The sequence below is a fragment of the Phasianus colchicus genome, chromosome 8 (assembly GCF_987193195.1).
Source record: "Phasianus colchicus chromosome 8, bPhaCol1.hap1.1, whole genome shotgun sequence".
Taxonomy (NCBI): domain Eukaryota; kingdom Metazoa; phylum Chordata; class Aves; order Galliformes; family Phasianidae; genus Phasianus; species Phasianus colchicus.
The window spans coordinates 17,831,390-17,856,864 of record NC_143443.1 but is presented as its reverse complement, the minus strand read 5'-3'; the positions used below and the strand labels follow the sequence as shown (position 1 = coordinate 17,856,864).

Below are 25,475 nucleotides of genomic sequence, written 5' to 3'. Positions count from 1 at the left end.
TAATACCCTAAGAGCCTCATAAGCTCTGCTCCCTTCCCCGCAATGGATCTTCAAATTTTTCCCATCCAATCTTTTTCAACTTTTACTACTTACAAGCCCTCCAGCCACAAGCTGTGTAATACAGCCCTGAATGTTTCGGTTTTCTGCCTCCTGATGGCTGGCCTGTACAAGCATACTAGCTAACCACCTAGCAGCATATATACAGATTACAGCATTCTCTCCACTTTATCTCAGTACTGCTGTTCCACTTCAGCCTTCTTACATCCTTAAAAGATTACCTGAAATCAGCCAACAGATTTAAAAGTTATTAACTAAAGGCAAGGATTGACAGTTCAGCAGCATACATTTGATTTCTGCAAATCAGGTCAGATCAGCATGCTAATTTAAGCATAACTGCTTCAGTGGCATAACAGTGACTTCCAACAGGAGAGGATCTCATCAAGGGCTCTTTACTTACTGATGCCTTTCCAACTCCTAAAGTGAAGTATAAAATCTCCAACACCATTGTGAAACTCTAGGGCAACTCCAGCCATCTCACGGACCCTCCTGTGCTTGACACAGATGGATAGTCACAGCTGAGGACGGTCACTGAAGAACAGATCTCTGGCCCTGCAGGCCCAGTAGCAGGTAAGGCCTGAAGTTTCACCACACCAGGATGTTTGCTGCCCATACCAGCAGAGCCCATGTTCTGGTTTGCCCCATACTATTCAAAATCTGCTCCCCCAACCCAAGCTGAGAACTCTGTGGGTAACCCTGAAAACTGAGAGGAACAGCCCTTTAGCCAGACGACAGGCAACTGCCTTCAGATCAACGCTATGAAAAAAACTAGCAGCATCACAAAACACAGCTTTTATTTCACTGTTCTGTAATCTCTCAGTGCATCAAACTGCAGTAATAGAAACAGAACAAAGCAGCAACAAGGAGGCACTTTGACCTGGAAAGGAGAGAATGAGATGTAGCCTCTCCCTCCCTTCTCTGATCCCTCTCCCTCCTAAGTCTCATGGTAGCACAGGCTGAACTGTGTAAGTCACTGAACCACAGACTCATGATAACATTATCACTCAAGCAGCAAGCAGAGGAAGCAGGGGCTGGCTGCAGCCAAACACTGAGAAGAAGCCTCGCTCCCAGCTAGGGTCCAAGGACTGCACTGCCTGGTTAGCATGAAAGAGAGGAGGGCGAGGAAGGAGGAAAAGAAGGAAAGACGCACATGGAAGTGCCCTAAAATCCCATCTGCTTTCCCAGACTTCTTCCACAGGACAGGCATGCTTCATTCACTTATTTTACCCCAGAGGAAATGCCACAGTAATGGAAAGTGTCAGTACAGCCGTGTCCTTGGGATCTAAAAATGCCATCTACTGCAGCACATTTCTACTATCATGTCAGGAGGCTTCTCTTTCTGCTCAAGTCTGGGCTGGTCTTTAAGGGACCTGCAACCTCTGTTGCTTCTGAAGCCCTAAGACTGCCTGGAAATCTCTAGTAAGGAAACCTTTAAACAACATCAGTTAGCAATAAGCCCACTGTGCTAACACAGAGGAAGTGAAAAAGGCCAGCCAGCACAGCTTTTAGCCCAAACAAGGCTGCTGGCTCTGGGGAGGAGAATACAGAGCATCCCAATCTGCTTGCATTCCTGTATGGGAGAGTCCCAGGAACCAGAAGGGGGGGGGGGGTTTGGAGGGGGGCTAAAACAAAGGCTCAAGCCTTCAGCTTATGGGAGAGGAAAAAGGATACTGGAGGAGGCTGTCTTCTGTTTACTTTCTATGAAAAGAGGACTGGGTGAAGAAGAGAGAGAGAACCAAAGCTAGCCCAGAGTAGGCTGGCAGATAACTTTAGCTGTAGAACATATCAGAGCAGAGGGACAAGAGATGAGTTGAAGATTAGAATGAAGATAAAGGAGGAACCAGAGGAGAGATCCTGACTGCAGCCCAATGGAGCAGAGCACCCCAGCTTAGGTCCCAAAAGAGGCAGCTGTCACTGAGGCAGCAGGGAGCAGAGCCTGAGGTGTCAGCTGTTTGTCTCCTATACAAAAGCAGTATCAACCTGGAAGGAGTTTCCCCTTTGTGCTTGGGGAACAGGGAAAAGGAGTCTAACACAGAGCAGTCCTTGGGGATCTCTGTGCTACCTGAACACCTGAAACTCAGAGTCCTAGGCTGGGAAGTGGACTTGAGGGGTATGTGTGGGGATACAGAAAGAGAGAGGGAGGGAGACAGAGAGCAGACTCCAGGATATCCAGACTCCTGGCTATCTGGAGAATAGATGGGGCCAGGCATGCCGGTCCAGCACGGTTCCAGACGCCGACTTATTTCTCCAGAGTCAGAAGGAGAGTCCACAACCTGCAGCGCATCGACAGGTGAGAGTCCAGCAGCTCAGAATGTGCATTGTACCAGCTGTTCCACATGTTACACATTCAGCTTGCCAGCAATGGTCATGAGGACTTTCAGGACAGGCATGAAACCAGACACTTCACTGAAACTGCTGCTGCTCACCACTTGGGTGTGAACCATGAGACCCTGTTGGTAGTTCCTAGCTTCAATGCAGCGGGCAATTTCATGGAGACCCATGAGGATAGCTGGAGAGAGCTGTGGGGAGAAGCAGAAGTGAGTCAGCATCCTTAGTGCTGTGAGACAAAACCCCAATTCTCTGCACAACACTCCCCTCCTGCTCTCTACCTGATCCTCACCAAATGCAGCACCTACAAAGCCAGGCATTGACAGGAGGGACAGCACACCCCATCCCTCAGTTTCCTAGCCCATAGTAAACATTAATCCAATACCTAGGTTAAGTTATAGTTAACACAGGTCCTATGTAATGACACTTCAACATTAAATGAATATCTGATGTATTTGAGGAGATCAGTGGTCCATCTAGCACAGAATCTCATCTCTATTCAGGCATAAAATGGACACTCACAGAAAAGATATATGTTATAAAAGTTCTTCCCTTGATTGATAACCCTCCAGAAATTGGCATCAGCAGCATCCTCTTAGATGAAGGATACATTAGGTTCATAACTACCCCCAGAACATTCCTTTACAAATGTTCCTCCCCATCTAGAACCTATACATACACACACACCTCCCAAGTGTACTTCCTGGGAGGAAAACCACCCTACAAACAGTCCCTCACAGCTCTTCCTTACTCTATTTCTGGGCCAAGGTTAAGGAAGAAAAATAGCTAAATTTGGCTGGAATCAAAGAGCATTATAAGGTTTTGCAATCCCTTTGCTTTCTTAAGAGGGTATGCAGTGGAAATACTGGAACAGACACCAGGGCCCACAGCACAGTTCAGAAATGGGATCAAGAAACCTTGATAACAAATGCAGGCATACACTTACCGCCTGCTCACGGAGTTTGTCATACAACGTCTCCAGCCGTTGCAATGCATCTTCTAGCTTCCTTCGAGTTTTCTAAAGTAAAACAGACATTGCTAGCTCAGACAGGGCTTCAAACACACTATTCCCTGTATCAGGTTGCTCTTGTTCAGGTCTCACCTCAGCACCCTGCAATTTCAGTGGCATCTCAACCTCTATCAGACAGTTTACAGCCAGAGACTGTGATACAAACTGGCCATATCCTTGCTATGCACATATATGTGCATGCATTCTCTCCAAAACAGGAGGCTAGATTTGTCCCATTTTCTGCCTCACAGCCAAGACATTTGTCCCTTCTAACAGTGCCTTCAGACTACATAACAGAACAACTACTTCCAAAGCTGGGGAGATGTTCATTAACTGACCCACTGGACATTCAGATAACCTCACCATGCTTCACCTAAGCAGAAGCTTAGAAGCAGAAACCCCAGTCCCCTTGAGGAAGGGAGGAAACATTTTTCCTACTCTAGGTAACCACCAAGAAAAGGGTCTGAGTATTGAAGATCTGGTTGCTCCACCTTGGATAATCCACTCAAAGGTACATTACGCTGTGGATAGAAATGCCTAGCTCTGGTCAACACTGAGACATGGCTGGCAGGCTTAGGAACTCAGGTGTATTGCATTGCTCTAACAATCCAGCCACTCAAATTCAATGTCAGCTTAAGAGCTTCAGACTATTAAGTCCAAACCATAGGTTTTCTATCCCTAGAGGGAACACTTTCCAGGAGATGAGCTGGAGAAGTTACAGTGACTCAAACACAATGCTTGTATGGCTTTCTCTTTCAGTGGATCTTAGCCTTTCCCACTGAGCTCTGAGAGCTTGTACTGACAGCCATTCTGCAGTAACTACCTATGCATCAAAACCATGGAAAAGGAAGCTAAATTAGCTGGGTCATTTCTTCTGCTTTCCTCAAAGAGCTAGGAGTACAGAACCATTGCTTCAGAGAGGTAAAAAGAGGTAGGGGATAACTGTTAGAGAACTCATCTCAGATTCCATGAGATGGACAAGACCATGGCCTAAAGGAGTGAGGCAAATGGAAAATAAGCTGGTTATGTAAAGAAGCCTCTTCCTCTCTTAGGCTGAGAGACACATCAGTCAAACATCAGTGAGGACAAAGCAGCCAAAGACCAGAGAAAAGAGGACTTACTGGATCAGTGGCAACAGCAGAACAGCGTTGCACCAACCCTTCAAGTGTTGTCTTCAGACCCTGGTGTTCAGGGGGCACCTCCTTCTTCTCAACTCTCTCTGCAGGTAGCTGGTGATACTGACAGAGAGAAACAGATGAATAAATACAACAGGAGCACAAAAGGCAGGAAGTATGGAAACTCCTCTCCTACAACTATGAACAGGAAGAATTTCACCTCTGGCAAATTCAGAGAATATCTGGAAGCACAGACTACAGAATAGTTTCAGGCCTCTGTGGATTCCCACTTTTCAGAAGGCTGACAGTCTGTCTTAGCCTGCCTCCCTTCTAGTCACAGACAGGTGTCATTTTCAACCCTGGTAGCAATTCTAGCAATTCCTCTAGCACTCAGGCAGAAATGTTTTATAAGGGCTGAGAAGCAGGCACATAAGCCCTGCAGCTGCCAAGAAATAAGCATCTCAAAAGCCAAGACATTTTTGTACTTGACAAGGAGCTGGTGGCTGGGAAACATCACACTTCCCCTTGATACCTGCAGGCTGCTTTCCTTGGGTGCTCCTGGGGGTGACTGGCCAGATTCTTGCAACCTAGAGAGCTGAGGATGGATCCCTTGGGGCTCAGTGGGCAGGCTCATTACTGGAGCTGTGATGGGAGCTAGAGGAGCAAATTTCTCAGGCAGCTGTCAGAAAAACAAGAGAGATTAAAGACAAAAGAAAAGAAATCTGTGCTGAAAACAAAAATACAAGTCCAAGGAAAGAGGGCTGGTTACTCTCTCCACAATCAAATTCCACTTCCTTTCTAACTTTCAGAGAGCTTAGTTCTCAAGACGTGTAACACATCTCTGTTCTTTCAAGCCCCCTCAAGAGCATGGGGCCCTTCCTCTTGCATCCTAGATGAACAGTCAAAGCAACAGCAAGAAAACCACTCTGGAATTGTTCAGTCAAAGAGATCCGTTGCCCCTGAAAGCACTGGTCCTCAGAAAGCCGCCTTGGCTCTGCAATGGCACGAGTCCTGAATGTAGAGATTAGCAGCAGTAAAGTGTCCAGCAGAGCAAGAGCTGGGGAAAATCCCACGACATGGGGCGAGAATCCTCTTGCAAACACTTCATCATGCCCCTGCTAAGCCAGAGAGTCAGGATAGATTCACTTTGACAGGACTAGATCAAAAGGAGATGGCTTTAACAAGAGGCTAATCCTGTTGTAGTGAGCACAGCCTGAAGCAGGTTCCCAGCTATGCTGCCAGAAAAAGGGTGAGAAGTCTCTTCCAAGCTAAAGAAGAGGAGTGGGGGGTGGGAATGGTGCCAAAGAAGCTTCTTGTCACACCTGCAAGCAGGCAGCAGTAACAGAAATGGGGTATTGAGAGCATTTGTTGCTAAACTGCTCAGCTTACAGGCCCTCCAATGCAATCACTGCAACGCAGGGACAGCAAGGCCAACATGGGGCTGTATCATCCGGTGTCAAGCTTCTGAGGAAAATCACTGTAGGTCTCACTGTGCTGAGGGGAAATGCTGCCCCCAGCTGTTGGGTGTGAATTGACCATGATCTTCCAATCCAAACCAAAAAAAGATGTATGTGCACAGGGATAAGGTTAAATCAGTATTTCTAGCAATAGATGACTATAGTCAGTCTGGGAAGTAATGAATGAGTATGTTACATCACAGATGATAACCATGTTATAATAACCTTGGATAACGGTATATCAAGTTTGGATGGCAAAGAGTTGAGATGATCCAGATTGCAGTTCCAGTGTTGCACATCATGTAGAACTGGACGGGTCAACGTGAGAGCAGCTCAGTGTGACAATAAGCATTTAAAGGAACATACCTCTTGCATGGAGTTCCCTAGCTAAAAGAACCAGCACATATTCCAGTCCAAAGCTTACCTTTTTCTTCTGAAGGCCTCCTCTTGCAGCAGAGGGATCAGTCCAAGATTCCTGAGCTGTCAAGAGAGCGAACAAGATGTCAGGCTTTGAGAAGATGGCCACAGCAGCAATTCATGTCTTGGAATTCCACTTAGCTAAAGGGCTCTTGGCTCCAATTCCCCCACCACTGTACCTGCAGACCGTTTCAGCTGAGGAATTTAAAGTCCACTTGGCAGACCAGAAAACTGTTCTTGCTTTTCTTTCTTAATTATATTTTTAGCAGCTGAGTACATATGCATGTCTGATCAGACTGTCCTGGCACACCCTCACTCCCACATGGAAGGCCTTTTCTGAAACTACCTGAGGCCTTCCACAATCTACATAGGCTGCAGAAGTCAGTCTCAAAGTCAGTGTGGAATTCTGCACGCATGTATGTTCAGGGACTTCCTGGAGTTCTCTAGACAGAAAAGTCTAGTGCTATGATACTGCAGGAAAAGCTATGCTATGGGTGAGAAGTTTTCTTGCTAATGCTTGCACAAGTGCCTCACTGTGGAATTTCAACGTGGTACAGGTTGCCATGATAGAAAGACAAAGAGATCGGTGGTGAGTTGAATTTTTCCCCTTTCAAAAGGATGTTCAGGACCAAAGCTTAGGAAAATTTGCTGGCTTCCCACCTAGAAAGGAACAGACTTGGCCAATTACTACCTTGGGATCAGAGAGGTTTCTCAGCGGATATTTTTGTGGTACGTAGCCTCAAACCTCACTCCAGGTAATTAAAAATCCATCAGATCACATGACATCAAAAGATCTGCAACCACACTTCATTCTGCTAAGGTCAAATTCCAACTACCTTGTCTGCTGCTGTCTTGTAAGAGTATCTGGATCTCTACAGAAAACCTCAGTGCTTCTTTTGTCATGGTGATCTTAATAACCTTAGGTCCATGAGATGGGAAGAATCTGTGAGAAAGCAGCATAATTCTAAGGGGCAATATCAAAATTCCTGGAGCTCAGCGCCACACTTAATGAGCCACTGATCCTCAACTGGACTTTAAAAATCACAGAGGAAAGATGCTAAAGGTGCTTCATTACTTTAATTACCTTTATTATTAAAATTCTGGCAGCCTCTTTTTGCCTTCCCTTTTCCCATGATTTCAAGACTCACTCTCTGATGCGTTTGGATCAGCAGTTTAATTAAATTGGCACTCATTTGTAGCTTGGGGATTCTGTGCCCTAGAATTCTGCATGCCCCCACCAAGCTTGTGGCCTAGCAGTCCCTGGCACTCTTCCAGTCCAGTGGCACTTTGAATCCTCAGAGGAAACAGCTATTTAAATTATAGTCTTTAAGCCAGGCACTTAATCAGCAGACACGAGACGATAGGGCTTTGCTGCATTTTGCTGGGATAAAACCCTGACTACCTTGTCTATGCTACTTGTGAAAGACAATTTCTCATCAACTCTGAACGGAATGCTCCATGGCAGCAGTCTCCAGCAATGCTTATGCTAGAAAACCCACAACTGTCACAGGATGGAGTCAGGGATTATCCTAGCCAGAAATGAGATCAGCTAACATAAATTATTATCCTTTACCCTATCCTTGATGCTCTCTAAGAGCACAGGATTTCTACAAGTGAAGAACTTTCTTCAGCATACTAGAGAAAATTTCTCCACGAGCCCTCATTCATGAGTTTACAAAGCAGGAAGTTTGGCTAGATTGCAAGATCTTAGAGTTCTTTTTCAGGTTGAAGGGAAAAAACAAAAGGACCTATCAAAACCAGGACAGCAGCAGGCAAGAAAGTACACTCTAGGAAACTTATTTGCACTGCTCATCCAGACATGACATACGGTCCCGTACTTACTGGAGCTAAATGCTGCTAGGAGAAGGGAACTTCTTAGCAGTGAATTATCAGAGGGCATCTTCGGCCTGAGGAAGTGTTTGATGTCCTTGCCTTGGAACCATCTTTCCTTTAACAAGGAATCATCAAGCCCTTTGTTTCCCTGTTGGAAGGACAACTCTCTTTCTGAACTCTGTTCTACACAGCAAGGATAGTGAGGATTGCTGGGTGGTATAAGTATGTACTTGGTATTCAGATTTCCTACACAAAGCTGAGACTCTGGATAATCTTTTGTGCCTGGCAGATGGTCTCTAGTACAATCAGCCACTGTGCAGAGCCACCCCAATAAGACATTGATTCTTACCCTACTATTGATTCGAGCCCTTAGTATAGATTGGGATCTATTTGCTGTCATCAGTGAATTCCAAAAGAGTTTAATTTGTACAAAGCACCAGTCTAAAAAGCTTTGCAGTTCAACTTTCCCCCAGAAGATGAAGATTCAAACCCCAGCTTTATCCTATAACTAAAGCCAAGAGGGCTTTTCGATTTCGCTTGGAAGAGAGTTCCCAGACTGTGCTTGGGAAGCTCTACTTCATCATTGTCTTTTGGACCTCCTTTCTTTCAGTCTTACCAGGGAAAGCACAAGCAAAGCCATGCATGAGTCTGAGAGTGTAACAGGGAGAAAAAATGAGGTGAGTTACAACCACTGGACTGTTCATTGCCTGGAGAACCAAGAAAGGAGCAGGCCATGCCCCCCTGGCCCAGTAGCTGACAGAAGGGACATAGACTGAGAATTCTTCCAAAACTGGAGGCAAATAGAGAAGTTCCTGTCTTCTGTACTCAGGCTCATGAGTAACAGTAGTTTTTTCATTTTACTTGCAACACCCACAGTTGTCACTTACCAGTCCCCTGGACAAGTATATGCTTTACCCTGGTTGTCCAGCTCCCCAGACATGCAACAAATAGCAGTGAGCATGCATGCATGCACACTAAACATGCACACACACCCCACGTTTCACAGGAAGCAGCAACACTGCCTCCCCAACAGGTCTAGAAACTTCTCCGTGTACTACCTGCATGATCCACGTGGGGATCTAGCCAAGGGAAGAAACCTGAAAATCAAGGCAGGGTGGGACAGTCATCATCACCAACAGCTTTTACTCAGCAAGTAATGTCCCTAGACTATCATCCATTAGCTTTTCAGAAGAAATTTGAACAGCTTTAGACTCTTTGCATTTAGTCCCCATAGGCTGTACAGAGTGGGATTTGCTATCTTTGGTTAAACCAGCAAATGATTCCAGGCGGAGGCAAACCTCAAAGCCACATTTCCTTCATTTCACAGAATACATATAGCTTGGAAAAGCATCTGCTCAAAGATCAAAGGATTGCCAGCTTTGTTGCTAGGGGTCTCAGACTGGCTAAACCCACACCTTTAGATAGCAAGCAAAGAACTATCAAGCACCAGCTGAGATGATGTTGTGAGAAACAGAAAGTGTGAATGCCCATTCACTGGGAACTAGGACTAACACTGCGCTGCTGCTTCATCATGCTTATAAGGACTTCACACAACTCGCAGGCTAGGCTGGACATAATCCACAAATCCAGAGAGGACAGATTTCATATTTAGTGCACTGCATAGAGGAAACCAGAAGAGAATTCCAGGGCAAGGAATTATGGCAACAGGAAACAGTGAGGAGAATTGTAGCACGGTACACAAGAATTTTATCTTGAAGCTAGGCAAGGGGTATCCCATGTACAAAAGAACCACCTTGCTGCCCCAGCATTTCAACTGCACTTCCCATTTAAGTTACAGAAGCAGGGATAAGATCAGCAAGCCTTCCACCATGCATTCCCTGGGAACTACCACCCTTTCAGTCAGATCAGATGCCTCTGGAGTGAACCATTGCTTCAAGTTGCACTGGGAACCTGAAAAGACAGCATCTTGTAACCACAGCCTGAGGGATAGAGAGGCTGAACAGCCTGAATAAAACCATAGTCACTGCTGTATTTCATCACCACAGCAGGACTCAGTACTATGTGCCTATTAGGTTGGCCTCAGATAATATCACATCCAGCCCTTAAGGTGGCAGACCAGAACTCAGAAGGCCCGTGTCCACTACTTACAGCAAACTGTATCCACAAGCATCCTGTACACACAGGTCACACAGGCAGCACTTACCTATGGGAGGAGGAGGAAGGCTGGCTGCTGGCAGAGGTTTAGTAGATGGAGCTCCAGGACCTCCCTGTGGGTAACCCACATTCATGGGGCTGCTGAATGGTGATGATGAAAAACCTAGAGGAGACTGGCTTGCCACTGGGAGAGGACAGGCTGCAAGAAGCTGAGATGATGGGATCGAGGCTGGAGTGAGCAGAGCAGGTCCAGATGGTAGAACACCAGGAGATGTTATGGGCATGGACTGTCCTGACAGAGGTGGCTGGCTGGGGAAGGGAGCAGGACCACCAGGTCTGACTCCTACTGGGCTGAATGGTTGAGATTGTGACAGAGCTACAAACAAGAAAGAGAGTGCATCTGCATCACTTGTTCTATGTCTAAACTATTACTGATACTCTCCTTCATGCCAGTAAGCCTCTTCTTCTTCAAGTCATGCCCTAGGTAATCCATACCATGAGTATTCCCCATAGCCCAAGTGACATCAGTCAAATAGTGCCACAAAGTTAGCAGGGGCTTCTCCATTCCTATATGTGCTTAACAACAGTAGAAGGACAGCAACAGTTTCTAGAACTAGATAAAGCAGAAGTGCTGAGAATTTTCTCTGACTGCTAATTTTTTTTTTTTTGCGAGTAAAACAGACCTGTGAGAAAGAAGCAAAGCAGACTAAAGCCATAGGCATAAGCGACTAAGAAAATCTAAGGAATTTCTGGATAACAGAATCAGACAATGCTTACCTGGCCCTGAAGCTGTTGCTGGAACCATGCCCATGTTATACTGTGGGTATGGTGGTCCTCTGGAATAGACACTTGTTTGTGGACTAGTGCTGGTCTGGGGAGGGACAACCTGGTGAGGTGCAGACATTGCTGGCACTGGCTGAGGTGGGAACAAGGAAGGCACTGAAGGCTGAGAGGGTGCTGAAGGGGCAAATGATGACTGATAGTTGGGCTGCAATTAAAAAAAAAGACATTTGAAATGGTCAGAGTCATACAGGACACACACACACAAAACAGCCTCACTTTCTATCTCTGTCACTTTTTAGGTAAGAGAAGATGCTGTTTTTCATCAGTGCTCTGGACGGATTGGATCAGAGGCCTCTCTGCTATCAGGAGCACAGTGGACCTCCCTCCACCCCTAAGTGTGGTTGGCAGGAAAAGGCAAAGAGCAGAAGGCTGGGTGCTGTCTTCCCTGCCAGTACAAGACTTGATGACCCTTCCTTTCACACCACATAGCTTGTTCATGAAGCTGGGACCCACACACTTGATATTCTCAGGCTTTCAGAAGGATTAGCCTTTAGGAACCAGTTCCCATGCTGTGACTTCCTAAAAGCACAACCAGAAAAAACAATGAAGAAATAATAATGGAATAATGGAAGCAAAACCTTTAGAACGCAAATTTCTTGTGCAAGAATTGAGATGAAGTTGAAGTACACTAGTTTTACTGAGATCCAAGGGTAAAGTGGAGAAGAGCGATCCCTTTCATGTGGGTAAGGACTTTATGAAGAGAAGCCATCCAGCCCATTTTTGCATTATCAAAGCACTTATGTTTAATCCAGGAACGGACAACACTGATGAGTTCCTCAGTGTCTGCAGTCTGCATTATCTCATAATTCTCCATACATTTTCCCCAACCCAGTAGCCTTCCTCCTTCTCCCACAAGCATTTGAATTTCAGGCTTACATTCTCTGGATGTCTGCGATTTGTTCTGTGTGCCGCTCCTTCAGGGGTGGAGTCTCTCTGGGCTGCTGGAGATGTGTGCTTCATGACACCTACATTAACACGAGCAAAGGGGAAGGGTGGTGGTGGCTGATCTCCCACATTCTCTCCTTGAGCGTGGTAAAGCCGGTCTCGGAGCTGTTCGATCAGGAGCTGAAACAAACCATGCATTAGAATTGCCTCAGGAGCCTCAAATGAAGCATACTGGGGAGGCATTCAAAGCAGACTGATCCAGAGCAGTAGGCATCAATTTGCAAAACAGGCCACTTGCACAATAGCCAGCAGAAAAGAAAGAACCTGTAGGTGACAGAATAAGGGACATATTTCCTTGCAGATGAAGTCTCACCAATCCTTCCTCCAAACTCTACATGATACCTTCTTCAGGCCCCACTTTCATTTTGGCACTGGGCAGATTTAAACTATAAAGTAACCTCCCCATTCCCTTCTTCTATCAGGTAGTTTCAGGATTAGATGTAGTTTCCCTGGAAAACTACCTTCCAGTGACACTCCCCAGGAACCATTTTACAGTTCTGTAGTTTCCCTCCTTTTTACCAAATCAAAGGGGCTACAAAGAAAAAAAACAAATACAGATGCTGTGTCTTAGAAAAAGAAAACATCTCTTCTCCTGAATTACCATAATTAATGTTAAACCTTAAGTCCTGACACAAGTAAAACCCCAAGCTCACTTGTAAAAAGTATCATTTTCCCCATATAGTACTCTTTCCTACAAAAACCTATTTCTCACTCACCTCTTTAGAGCTGTTGGGTAGGTAATTCATTGCAGCTGCCAAGCATCCTTGTGATGCCAGAAGACTGGCATACTGGGTGATTTGTTCTGCCAAGACAGGGCCTGGCACTGGTTCTGCTGTGCCTCGGAGCATCTCAATAGACCTGCTCAGCACCATCACTTTCTCTATGAGATCCTGAATAGGCAGGGAGAGGGGGAGAAATGGACCATTTAGAATCCGATTTCTTTTACTGGCCCATCTCACACTGAGAAGCACCAGATAGCTCCTCCCTTTCAACTGTCATTGGGTCCAATGTGAACAGAAGTTACTCCACTTGGCACCACATGCTAGCGCTGATAACTATTTTCTAAGGTGCACTTTGTGCAGAAAAATCAGGAAGCACATCCTGTGTCATGGTTTTGTGATTTTTGGTTTTTGGTATTCCACATCATAACATCATGCAGGGCAGTGGGAGTTTAACTGTTAATGCTCAAGCTCTGGGTACCTGTCTGGAAGAGAACTACATTCCCCAGGGACTTTGCGGTCACAGAGAGTCTCGAGATATAACTCCTGGCAAGGTCACCTGATGCGCTCTTCTTCGCCTGCTTTTTGTCTTCTATCCTCCTTTTTCTCCCTGCTGCTCAACTGGACGGTGCATCTCACCTCAGTGGTGAGGCCTATCCACCTTTCGGACATTCTCTCTCTCATTATATTTGATTTATTAGCTTCAATTTTAATTATATTGTATTATAGTGTGTTATCTTGCATTCCGATAATATATTTAGTAAATTAAGTTGTTTCTCCTCAGATTGTTGCTGCTGTTTTTAATTATTTTGGGGTCCCCTGTTCCCTTTTTTTCCAGAGGCATGGATTTTGCAAAATCCCTCCGCCCTGCTACTCATGGAACCGGGCCCAACCAGCCCGTAAACCACTGACATCCTGACACAAGTTACTTTTACAGTAAAGGAAAAAGAAAATGAGAAACCACAAGAATGTTACCATCAGCTATTACCATCAGATCTTTTTACTAAGTAATTATTCCTGTAAGTCTAGGAGTCCAAGGTATCAGCTTGGAAGAGAAAAGGATTATAACCATGCCAGGAGAAATTCACTAGGACAAACTACTACTACTACTGACAAACAGACCAGAAATTTTTTGGTTATTCAAAGCCCCTTCAACTCCTACAAATTAAAGCAAAGTTTGCATGTATTTAATGATGTATGCATCATTATGACTGGGAGGAGGCCAGTTTCAATCAGAAATGCCAAAGAGGCCTTTTTGTTGCTGTTATTTACTAGCAGGGAATTCTATAGCAGAGGGTGTTATCAGCAGATGTCAGAGTTGAAGACTTGACTAGTTCATTCTAGTGACTGATAGACACAACACAGGTTAGCAGCTTAACAAGGACTGGTTTAAGTGTAACAGGCAACAGTGCTGACTTAGGACTTAGAAACCCTGATTCATCTTCAAGGTCTGACTGCCCATACAAGGTTATTGTACCTGCAGTGCAAAGAACACAAACTAGACTTCATTTTGCCGGACTGTTCTGGATGAAGTAAGAGCTTGATAACCTTAGCATTACAGCTATACAGTTGATCAGTTCAGCAGCAAATATACTCCCAGGTAACTACCAGTCAGATAATAGATTTAGTGTAAAGAAGCTGAGATACACCACCAGTGTACAAAGACAGGCATGCAAGCCATAACTCCCATCCATAGCTGTATTTATGCATAGTATAATCAGTATTCTGCAAACACGCAGACTCATAAGTTTAAAGAGTGTAAGTCACCTCCAGATGTAAGCCCATAGTCCAGGCTATAAGGAGATACCTTGGTGACTGTGAACAGCTCTTCACTGTCTTTTAGAAGCCAGCAGCTAGTCTACTTTCTATGGGCAGGTAGCTAAAGGACAAGGGGAAATGGTTTTAAACTGGAAGAGGATAGATTTAGACTAGATGTCAGGAAGAAATTCTTTACTGTGAAGGTGGTGAGACATTGGAACAGGTTGTACAGTGAGGTTGTGAATGCCCTCTCGCCAGGAGCATTCAAGGCCAGTCTGGACAGGGCTTTGAGCAACCTGGTCTAGAGGGAGGTTGGAACTAGATCTTAAAGGTCTCTTCCAACCCAAACCATTCCATGATTCATTCTATGATTTGATGTGATGACGCAAACAGATTAATGTTACCAAACTGGCCTAGAGAGAGTCAAATCCACATAATAACACTGGTACCTGCAAGGCAAGGGGTGATGAAGTCTCATGGTTTTTTACCCAGCATTCCACCAACCTCTCCACATTGCCTGATGAGATATAACAGAGGCAGGCATCATTGGACAGGGCTGCATCTCCCTCCAACTCTAGGCGGGAACCCAGCATGTCTAAAAGAAAGAAACACAGCCGATGTTCAACCTTATATTTTGAAGACTTCATTAACCCTCACAGTCCTCTTAGCAATAAAAAGGCATAAAAAGGTAATGACAGCTTTGAATCTGCATCCAACTCTAGGATAACGCAGAAAAATGGGCATTAAGGAATTGCAAAGTCAATTTGATTGAAAAGGGAAGTCTTTCTTACACATCTATCATTTTTTTGTATGTCTGTCTGGTCATATAAAAGAAGGAAAAACCCTTACAGATAATGAATGTGACAAGAAACTTCGACGCTCTTTTTTCCAAAAACATGTGGGTATCTCCAGGCAACAGTAGTGTCTGGTGGTAGAGACAGTAAATAGACCGGTAGTTATCCATATTTAGCAAAAGCTAGGAGATAAAAGGTAAGCTGGAATGACCTTACTACCACTGTCATGGTAACTTTCCAGCCCTACCATTTGGTCTGTATTAGATGCTGTGTTCTCTTGCATTTCAAGATGTCATCTCACATGTATGAAATGATGGAACCTCCCCGACAATGCTGAGTCATTTCTGTTTGCCAGGTGCTATTCACCAGCCAAGCAGCATTTCTTACCTGGGGGTTGGTCTTAATGATTTCTTGAGGTCTCTTCCAACCCCTGCGATTCTGTGATTGAGATTCAGTCACTAGATTGCCCCCTAACTCTGCTTTCTCAAAACAAGCAATTGCTGAGCATATCTGGCTTTTTAACAAGATGGAGGAAACTACTGAAGTCAAACAGTCAACAATCCATCTCTGAATTTAAAAGGGGGGGGGAAATCCTTTTCAGGTGGAATATACACAATACACTGCATACCACAGAGCTGACTGTAGTCCTCATGCTTTGAGTATGTTAACAAGATGGCCAGTGCCTCCTTCCAGCTCTGTAGATCACATGTGCAAACAATATCTTGCCACTTCTGCTGCACAATGGAGGAAACTAGCTGTAAGGGGAAAAAGAAGACCTATCAATCACTGTAGCCTAAGAGTGGCTGCTCAAACAAGTGCATCCACAGGAACAGCTCACTTTCAGTGATACTTCCCAGTATGTAGTAACCACCTCACTGCACATGAGGGTTCACCAATCCCAGCGTTCTAATGTTAACAGTAATTTGTACCTTATATTTCTAAGGAAAAAGCCCAAAGCATTTAAGAAATAAAAGTAGCTGCACTAGGGAAGACTGAAAAATCTAACACGTATACTGCTTCAGAGCACCGATGATGATTGTGAATATAGTGCCGGGCTTTCCCATTCCCTTTTACACTCTGCCATATGGCAATTAATAAGCTAGGATTCTCCTAGTGGAGCTAGAAAGGGGCTGTATATTCAACAGGTTACAAGCACAGGGAGCTAAGGCACAAACTGTCAAGTGAAAAGGAACAGAGAACAGACATTCTAGGTGGGTAATACGATGACTATCAAGAGATAAAATGTAAAGTCTAGCCAAGAGGACATTTCACTTCCCGCCTAAGCATTTCAACATATACTCAGACAAACATCTGCCATGATATCACACATCATATCCCGCTTAATGGGCACACAAAACTGTCACTAACCAGGGAAAGTTTTGTCTTCCGCTTGGCAAAGTAGCGCTTCTGGGTCTCCTTTAGGAGGTTCTCCCCACCAGCTATAGCTAAGATGATGGCATCAGCAAATCGCTCTGCCCGCATGCACAGATCCACAGCACCCTCAAAATTTCCCAACAAAAGAGCTTGGCTGATCAGTCCATCAGTATCTATAGAGGTGAGAAAGCCAGAGTCAACCTACAGGGGCGTCATCCAGATGCATGATCATGACTGTTCTAAAGAGCAGACAGTAAGAAACAGTAACATATGAAGTCCAAATAAAGGAAGATTTGGAAACACAAATCAGGTTTTGCACTTAAAAATCAAAACAATCAAACAAAAATCTCCACTGACTCAATAGTAAGTCTTCCATCATCTACGTGATTCTCCTACACTTTAAATAGGTCTCTTGTCTGTGAAGAGAATTTACTTACAAAATACATATAAATGTTGCATGACAGCAGAGTGGGCCTTGTATTTTAAAGAAAACCATTTGCTGGAGTGGACCAAATTCTTCCCGGTCTCTGTAGAATTTTGTGTTACCTTCGTCCCTTTTTCTAAGATGGCAAAAATACATTTCAGGTAACATACCTTCTGTGACAGGAATCTCCAACATGCTCATATTCTGTGGGATGAGGTTGTCAAAAAAGGCTGAAGAGGAGGAAACAGCAGCTACATCATCACTGGAATTTATCAAAAGCTGTGCAAAGAGTGCAAGAGGTTAATTTATTCATTGAGCACACAGATACTGCCCAGAGCAGTTTGATGGTTTGCAGAGTGGGATGGGACTGCTCTGCATTCGGTTGAGAATGCTCATATATGTCTGAATTTCAGCTTGGAAACCCTTCTGTGCCTTCTGTCACTGCTCTACCAATGTGAGTAGTTTTACTGAGGCACCAAGAAGAGCAGTGCTGCTATTGACAATGCTTACGAGAATGACAGCGTAAGACATGCATTGACAACAATACTGCTGTCTAGTTTTCCTGCATTCAATGGTCAGCCTGTAAGCAAGCTGAACAATTTTGCATGGAATAGAGATAAGCCCAGCAGGAGATGCATATAATTAACAGGCAGGATCACATACATGTTTGGTGCTCGATAGGAATGCAGGACACAACTGCTACCCCTAGAGTATCTCAACAAGTGTTCAAAATTACTACATTGAGGATAGCAGCTTTAGATTCCTCAGAAGAACACAATTTACAAAGGATGCTGAACCAGGCATTGGGAGGCATCTGAAGACAGGCTTCTCAAAATCATGTGAAAATACAGTTCAAAGGATAGAAGAGAAAAGAAAGAAATGCAAAAGAAATACCACAGCAGAAACTTCACAGAGGAAATCCAGAACTGTAGCATGAAGTTAAGCCAGGGTAAGGCTAGGTCTATCACTGAAGAAATCAATGCTAGCAAAGCAAGCCCTCTTGCAGTGTTAATAGCCAGGAGTCCATCTTCATCATTCACTGATTTGTTTTAAAGCCAGAAGGGACAGTTAGGATCACTTAGTCTGACCTTGTGAGAGGGCAGTTCACAGGCCTGTCAGACTATGTGATTGCTGCATTGAGCCCAACAACTTGTGGTTGGAACTAAACCTTTCTGTTCATTCTACCCTTTTTCTCCTGGACTGGTAAGATGTACAGAACATACCTGATCTGGCTGTGCAGCATTTGTATCATCTGTCTCAGGAAGAGGCTGTTTGTCTGGGATTCCATTACTCAAACATGAAGTGATCTAGAAAAGAAAGAGATATTCACAAGGTAAAGGTTAACCACGATAGCAGCACAGCCACCAAGCAACTAACAATTACTAGACAATTCTTTGACTTTTCCACCAGTGTGAAAAGTTCTATCTCCCTATTCCTGGCTGGCCACACAGCAGACATTATTTAGCCTTTTCAGACACTTGTCCATGCTGTTGCAGTTCCAACTAGTGTAATATCTTTATCTGTCACCTTCCTGGCTGAGGAACTGCCTGAGATGCAGAGCTCGATGCTAGAAGCTCTCACAGCTGTGCTGCTGTTATACACCTCTTTGAGCATCAACTGGCAGTAAGATAATAGGGCTCAAGACCATTTTTGTCTGATCCAGTAAAACTACTGCTACACTCTTACTAGTGTCTATATATTCGTTTTAACTCTGGAAACTTGGGTCCAGTTGACCAGCACAATCAGAAAAAAAAAGATTTGAACGGTCATTTTGGACTTTGTTTCCATCATCCCTCTTTCAAAGCACCTCTGTGTGATAAGCAGTTCATCTTTGAGCTCTGAGGATAAGGACTCTCTGTAGAGGTTTAGCTATTCTTGTTACACATGTCAGCTTGGTCAGCTTTACCATTTAAGATCTAAATAGAGAATTGCTGAGTGCAATGGAGGACAAGGAGATCTTTGTACAGCTTCAGGTCAGGAGGAATGAATCTGGGCTGATCCAGCATTCCTAGTGCAGTTCTAAAAGAAGCCACAGAATAACTCTTGCTTACGTTCCCTACCCACTGCAGCAGGTTTCAGTCTGAGGGATACTTCAAGCCCCCTTCAACTGAAATATCATACAGTTCAGTCCTTTGTGTACCACAAGGACAAGCATTCATTTCCAGTAGGAATCCTATAATGTTCGAGCAGAAGCTTTAGCCCTGTAAAGGTCTCTCTCTAACAGAAGTCTCCTTACCTTTTTTTGAAGGTCTTCTTTGCTGTAGCCCAGCAGCTTGAGGAGTTTAGTCCTAGATTCCTGCTCCAGGTTCACCTGAGTCCCAAAAAGACATTGAAAAAGACAAGAAAACGTATAAAATCCTACATACTGCCAATAGCTAGCTACTTCTAGCAGCAACAAAGTATTGAACTCAGTTTACAGATAAATAACTATGACAAATACACCCAGTACACAGTAGGAAAACCTACAGAATTTAAATTGTGGTAACAATAAAAGCTTGTGGTAACATTCAAGCTTGTTATAAAGTTACAAGTAAGTGGGAACCAAGCAGAGGTTTATGCAGGTGCACATTTAGTGCACTTGGCCATTAATTCCCTGGGTGGCCCAGAATTTGCTGATATAATCTCTGCACAGCGACAATGACCGACCTGAGCTTGGATGAAAACGAAAGTGTGATTGCATGAGCTCCTAGCTAGCTTCAACAGAAGAAGTAGCAAACTAGTTGTTAGAAAAGCTTTCTGAGTAGGGATTTCAGACAGACTCAGAAATTTCCTCAGGCTGTACACAGCCCAGCTTATGTGCTACTTGTATGGTTTGATGACTGATTAGTACCTTGCAAGGAGATCCAGCTATTTCAGTAATTCTTTGAGGCCATTCCTACTACCAGACTGAACAATCTGTACATATACTTGTAAACAGTCAGAAACTGTTCCTGCAGATGCAGAAATGGTCATGCAGAACATTCTTTTGAACAGAATTAAGATGCTTGGCTTGTAGTTTAAGATAGCAATAATGAATCTTGCCTGCCCTGGAGTGGTTTCACAGGACCGTAGGCTAGCTGGATTATAAAAACTCAGTAGTGACAGTTCGAGATATCTCATCCACTGCTACATGGTTGCAGTGATCCTTGCAATGGAGACTCTTGTCACGACTTAAGACAGCAATTGGTCACCTTATTCGTTCAAGAGACCAAATTTACTATGCAAATGCTGTACAGTTGAAAAGGTCCCAATATTTTCCCATACACAAACACATAACAGAATTGATCCCTGTGCTTCACCAGTGGCATCCTACCTTTAGGAATTTCCACAGGTTCTCCTCGTACTTCAACTTGGCTGTCTGAATCTTGCCCTTGCAGTAATCAAGGAGGTTTCCTGACTGCAGAGCCATCTGCAGTTCTCTGGATCGAAGCAGAAATTCGGTTTCAGTAGTGACTTGACTGATGAAAACTTGGTGAGGGTAAGTCTGCTGTATTTGCTGCCCAGGAGCTTTGGTAAGACCAAAGGTAATCAGTTTTCCTCCAAACTGGGAAAGACAGAAAGAGACAAAGTAAGCATTTTTTCATTTAACAACTTTACTTAATTCTTTATTTAGCAAGGCTGACTCAAGCTCCAGCTGTGACCAGTAAGAACCCAAAGTTCCATGTACATGTACAGCAAGAACACAGAGGGAGTCCTTCAAATGAAGGATCAGTAATTCCTGCTGGTAAGCACGTCACTCATGTATGCGTTGCCAGGCATTGCTAACTGCAAATGTCAGAGAGGCACAAAGGAAGAAGTACCACTTGGAACTGTTTGTTCTTTTCTGAGAGGCAGGCTGCAATGATGAAAACCATCACGCAAATAGTAGGCACTAGACAGACAGAGAACAAGTCAAGACAGGCTGAAGGAATAAAGAGTTTTGATTGAGGAGGAAAAGAGGGGGAAAAAAAATAAATACTGAATAGAAAGGAGAAAGACAGAATAGAAATGCATATTACAGCCTACAAAGACAGGATTTGTGAGACTTTCTTAGCTCTGTTAACTTCTACTTAGACTCCTTTTCTCTGCCCCAGGACACTTTCTTGTTAGAAATACACCCAAATATTGAGCAAAAGAGCTTACCCAGATGGAAAAACACACTGCTCCTTAAAACATTAAACAAACATTAAAACAACTGGCAGCAGGAAGATCAGAAGGTTTTGCTAAAGAAAGGGGTTATATCACTAGAAGACACCAGAAGCATTTTCAGTGAAGGATACTCCATTTACTTACTGCAAATGAAACACCCACAGGCCTGCGAATCCACTTGGGTGGCTTTTTTAATGGTGGAATCAAGGTGGTTTGAGCTACCTGCTCTGGCACCTGCAAAGGAGGAAGGGTCTGTCCTGTGCCAAATGGATCCAGGTTATTGAAGGAGGAAGAGATCTACAATCAGACGAAGAAAGGGATAAGATATAATTCAATTTCTCTCTGTAATGCCCTAAGCACAAAAAAAAAAACCAAAAAACTGCTAATAATTAATTACTTTCTTCGTCAGCAAGAAGAGAGACAATGACAGAACATCTTTCTGAAATACAACCAAGCCCTTTGTAAGACAAATAGTATTACCAAATAGTCCTCAAAATAATTTCTCAAAGCTTCACCTTCAGAGACTTTTTAAGTTTTCCTTAGCAAGACAAAAGTCCCCAGCAAATACTGCTTGATGTAGCACCCAACTCATAAAAAAATAGAGGTTACAAAATTGTTTTATGCAAGACAGTGACAAAACATGGTCAAAAGTTGTCAGTCTGTTTCCTGTATTGCTCATTGCTGTGTCTTTCAAATGAGTTAGTTTTTAAGACTTTCTCAAGCTTTTATAACACTTTGACAAAGCTGGTGAAATAATTTCTAGACGAGAGTATGTCAAAATTGACCTCTGATCTGGATTTCTGACATTTAGGAAGTTGGTGAAAATATATACAATGCTGTTTACAAGCATTCCTTATTTTTAAAATTATTGGAATAGATTTGGTGTTTGCTAAGGATAAGCTTGACTGGATCATAGGACATAGCTCCAAATGCAGCAGACTAGAATGTCTGAAAGAAAGCAACACAAACCTCAGCAAGGTAAGGCTGCCAGAGGTTCACAGGCAAGATCTATGTGTTTTATTTTTCAAGTCGCTCAGTCACTTGAAAGGAAGCTTATTCCAAAGAAAGACCATTTCCTAAAGGAACATCTAAAATTCAATAGATTGGTTACCCTGAATCTTAAAATACACAAACAAATCATACCACCACACTACGGAGGTACCTGTAGTATTAACTTCTGTGTCCTTTACCTTGTCAGCCTGTGTCCTCTGCTGAGCTTCTAAGTTCCCACCCATAACAGAGTAAACATTAATCCATCCATCAAAAGTGGCAGCAGAGAAGACTGAAGGGTTCCTAGGACACCACTGGACATCAAAGCACCACTGACTACGAATGGGCAACTCATAAACCACCTATCACAGAAACAGAGAAGGCAGAAGCATGTAACATAATTTGCTTTCCCCAAATTACTAGCCCACTCTCAATTTACATAGCACTATTGAATAAAAGTATGACAAGTATTTTATTTTTGCTTTTTGAAGAATGCATTTGCAAGATCAGAACTGTAGCACACTGAGCCCAAACAACAGAAGGCTGTTAACAATGGGAATCTAATGGCAGAGCACAACTGACTTGCTACTTTGGGATTTTGTTCTGCTAAGTATTACAGCACAATAACATTGTTGCAACTGCTGTTAAACAAGGGAGAAACATCAGAAAACGATGCAAGAAAACCAGAGGTCAATAAGGAAGAAGGTGTAACGAGCAAGAACATGTGGGCACAAATGATAGAAAAAAGGCTTATGGAAGAAAAAAAGTAGAAAAAGAGAAGAGGATTGCAATAGCTGCAGACAAACTACAAAGGATATTACAGCCAACAAATTTCTGGTCCAGCAATCAAAAATTCAAAATTCAATTGATGGCCCATTCATAGATTTCTTGCCTACCTTGGGGCAACTCACTAACTCAACCTTGACCTCAAACCTCCAAGTTTTGAAAGTGAAGGTATCTGCTTTGTGCCTCACAGGTAGAAGACTTTCCAGCATAAAGAATCCCAGTTTTGTTCTGTGTGGTGATTATTTGTGTTCTCTGTTCCCAGCTATAAAACCTTGCATTTACTTATATTAAAATGCAGACTGCTCTAAAGTAAAAGAATAAATCCCCACCCCCCTCTCCCTCCCAAAAATAACAAAAGAAACCAATGCTTCCCCCAAAATTACCAGACCAGTCATTCTATGTAAATGCCCTGTCCTTACTATTGAAAACTCCCAATTCTGGTATCATTTGAAGATTTTCTAATGGTTGGCACTAAGTCAGACAAGCACACTAAAAATAAGCTGCATTAATGCATTAACTTGAATTTAGACTCTGCAAATCTACATCTAGATGCATAAAGACAAGCCAGCTGCACTAAAATTGCTTTTTAAGTTCTTCCTCTAAAACAAAGTGAAAAGATTTCAGTAAGAATTAGACATTTCAGAGTCTGATTCTCTTCCAATCATCAGCTATCTGTATGGAGTGAGCTCCAAAGCCCATGAAATCGCAACAGCACATGTAATGTCTTTTACAAAAGGGGCAACCTTTTTTCATGCCTCCAAGGCAAGTGGTCAGATATCAAGTGAAATGAATCAACTCTGAAGCTCACAGATGTACTTTGCTCAGTATTGTAAAAGTATTTTCCCTGTGCTATCACCATATCCACCCAGCAAATTTTGTTCAAAGTTCAAATTTCAGTTTTATCCAGAAACTCAGCACTGAGTGAGGAGGCATGTTGAGAATTTTTCACACAGATTTATTTAAAATGTTTAAATTTAGTGTGAAGCATAAATTTTTTCAAAAATGTTAATTCTGAGACACATGACTAGGTAAGCAACTACATGTGAAACCACTGTGCTCTGAGTAAAGTTTGCAAGCATATTTAATTATATTGTTCCCTTCTCAATGACTGTAACAAATGATCCTTGCTCCCATTCAAGTTCCACCCATCTTCTAGTACTCTTGGAGAAAGAAACAAACAGACATAGAGAACACCAAGTGTTAACACAGAGTAGTCTTGATTTGCTTAAATAAAGTTTTAGTCAAAGATTGCTTCCATGCACAACCTCTGGACACAGATACATCAGAGGAAATCTCTGCCTGTAGTTTTTACTCAGGATATGGACAGTATTGTCATTTTATCCAAAAAAAAACAGTGCAGAAGACATACTGGAGGAAAAGACATTGGCACTCCACGCAAATACAAAAAAGGGTCAAACAGATAGTATAGCACATGGGTTTGTATGAAGAAGATAAGGTGTACTTATAGCTGTTAAGTACCTCCCCTGTACTTGGGTTCCAGCACAAGATCCGGTTGTCTTTGGCACTACTCAACAGCAATTCAGGATCAGCCTGGCACCAGGAGACAGACAGAACTCCCCTAAAACAGACCAGAAAGAAATCAGTGGTACTTCATAATCAGCCCTCTCTCTCACTCTGTCAATAAGAAGTGCTGGTGCATGTTGGTTTAAGTTCGGAAACACCAGTTTTCAAATCTGCTTCGACCAGACTCATCTGTGAAACAAAGCAACCTAAAATAAATAACCTCACTTCTCCAAAGCTGGTCTTGCAGATGCTGGCTCCTGAAAGATGGAGATCCCTGAAAAGGCAACATGACAACCAGGCCCTCACCTAGTATGTCCTTCCAGCTGGCTCAAAGGTGAGGTAGCAAAACGTAAGTCCCATATTTGGATCACTGGCAAGCGGTCGTCCTCAGAGGAAAGAACTAGCTGCGTTGCAACTTCTGGGTGCCAGGCCATTCCTGAGCAATGCATCTCGGAATAAAAACAGCACAGGATGAAAATTCAGCAGTGCAAGCTGGCAATAGCACACATGGCCAAGAGCCACTTCTTTCTGCAAGTAACTTGCCTAGAATGCTTGATATAGAGCAAGTCTAGCAATGCCTTACTATGAGATGCAAGAGTTTCTACTTTCTCCATACAGCCAAAAAACTAACCAGTGAAGTTGGAGGACTAGGTAAAAGTTGACTGAGGAAAACAGCTAGGATAAAAATGAAGGAGGCTTCTCAGAAACAAGACATGAACACAAATGTAGAACACTGTGAAGCACTCTGTACTTCAGGAATAGATAGGAGGCTTGCTTTTGCAGTTTGTTAGGAAGAGAGAGAAGTGTGCTTTGATGCTGTAGCTCCAAGAGAACCAGTCACAACAGCTCCCACAACACAAGCACTTGAACCCAGGAGCTG

The 25,475-nt window shown here is 43.5% G+C and overlaps 1 protein-coding gene across 5 annotated transcripts in view; it reads right to left on the bottom strand.

Moving 5' to 3' along the window:
* Positions 1 to 834: 834 nt before the first annotated feature.
* SEC31B (SEC31 homolog B, COPII component) overlaps positions 835 to 25,475 on the bottom strand; it is a 33,974-nt gene continuing 9,333 nt past the window's right edge. For 4 of the 5 annotated variants that reach the window (XM_090145133.1, XM_090145131.1, XM_090145132.1 and 1 more), the window contains exons 7-27: positions 24,902 to 25,044; positions 24,551 to 24,650; positions 22,486 to 22,647; positions 21,440 to 21,592; positions 20,481 to 20,711; positions 19,425 to 19,499; positions 18,412 to 18,495; positions 17,359 to 17,467; positions 16,759 to 16,937; positions 16,019 to 16,145; positions 15,046 to 15,191; positions 12,836 to 13,009; positions 12,051 to 12,239; positions 11,109 to 11,319; positions 10,381 to 10,707; positions 9,275 to 9,313; positions 6,391 to 6,446; positions 5,042 to 5,188; positions 4,516 to 4,632; positions 3,332 to 3,403; positions 835 to 2,576 (exon numbers count right to left, since the gene is read on the bottom strand). In XM_090145133.1, the coding sequence (XP_090001259.1) occupies positions 2,397 to 2,576; positions 3,332 to 3,403; positions 4,516 to 4,632; positions 5,042 to 5,188; positions 6,391 to 6,446; positions 9,275 to 9,313; positions 10,381 to 10,707; positions 11,109 to 11,319; positions 12,051 to 12,239; positions 12,836 to 13,009; positions 15,046 to 15,191; positions 16,019 to 16,145; positions 16,759 to 16,937; positions 17,359 to 17,467; positions 18,412 to 18,495; positions 19,425 to 19,499; positions 20,481 to 20,711; positions 21,440 to 21,592; positions 22,486 to 22,647; positions 24,551 to 24,650; positions 24,902 to 25,044 (3,021 nt within the window). In that variant the 3' untranslated portion in view covers positions 835 to 2,396. The remainder of the gene's footprint in view (positions 2,577 to 3,331; positions 3,404 to 4,515; positions 4,633 to 5,041; positions 5,189 to 6,390; positions 6,447 to 9,274; positions 9,314 to 10,380; positions 10,708 to 11,108; positions 11,320 to 12,050; positions 12,240 to 12,835; positions 13,010 to 15,045; positions 15,192 to 16,018; positions 16,146 to 16,758; positions 16,938 to 17,358; positions 17,468 to 18,411; positions 18,496 to 19,424; positions 19,500 to 20,480; positions 20,712 to 21,439; positions 21,593 to 22,485; positions 22,648 to 24,550; positions 24,651 to 24,901; positions 25,045 to 25,475) is intronic. The other variant, XM_031602084.2, reaches the window with a different exon arrangement.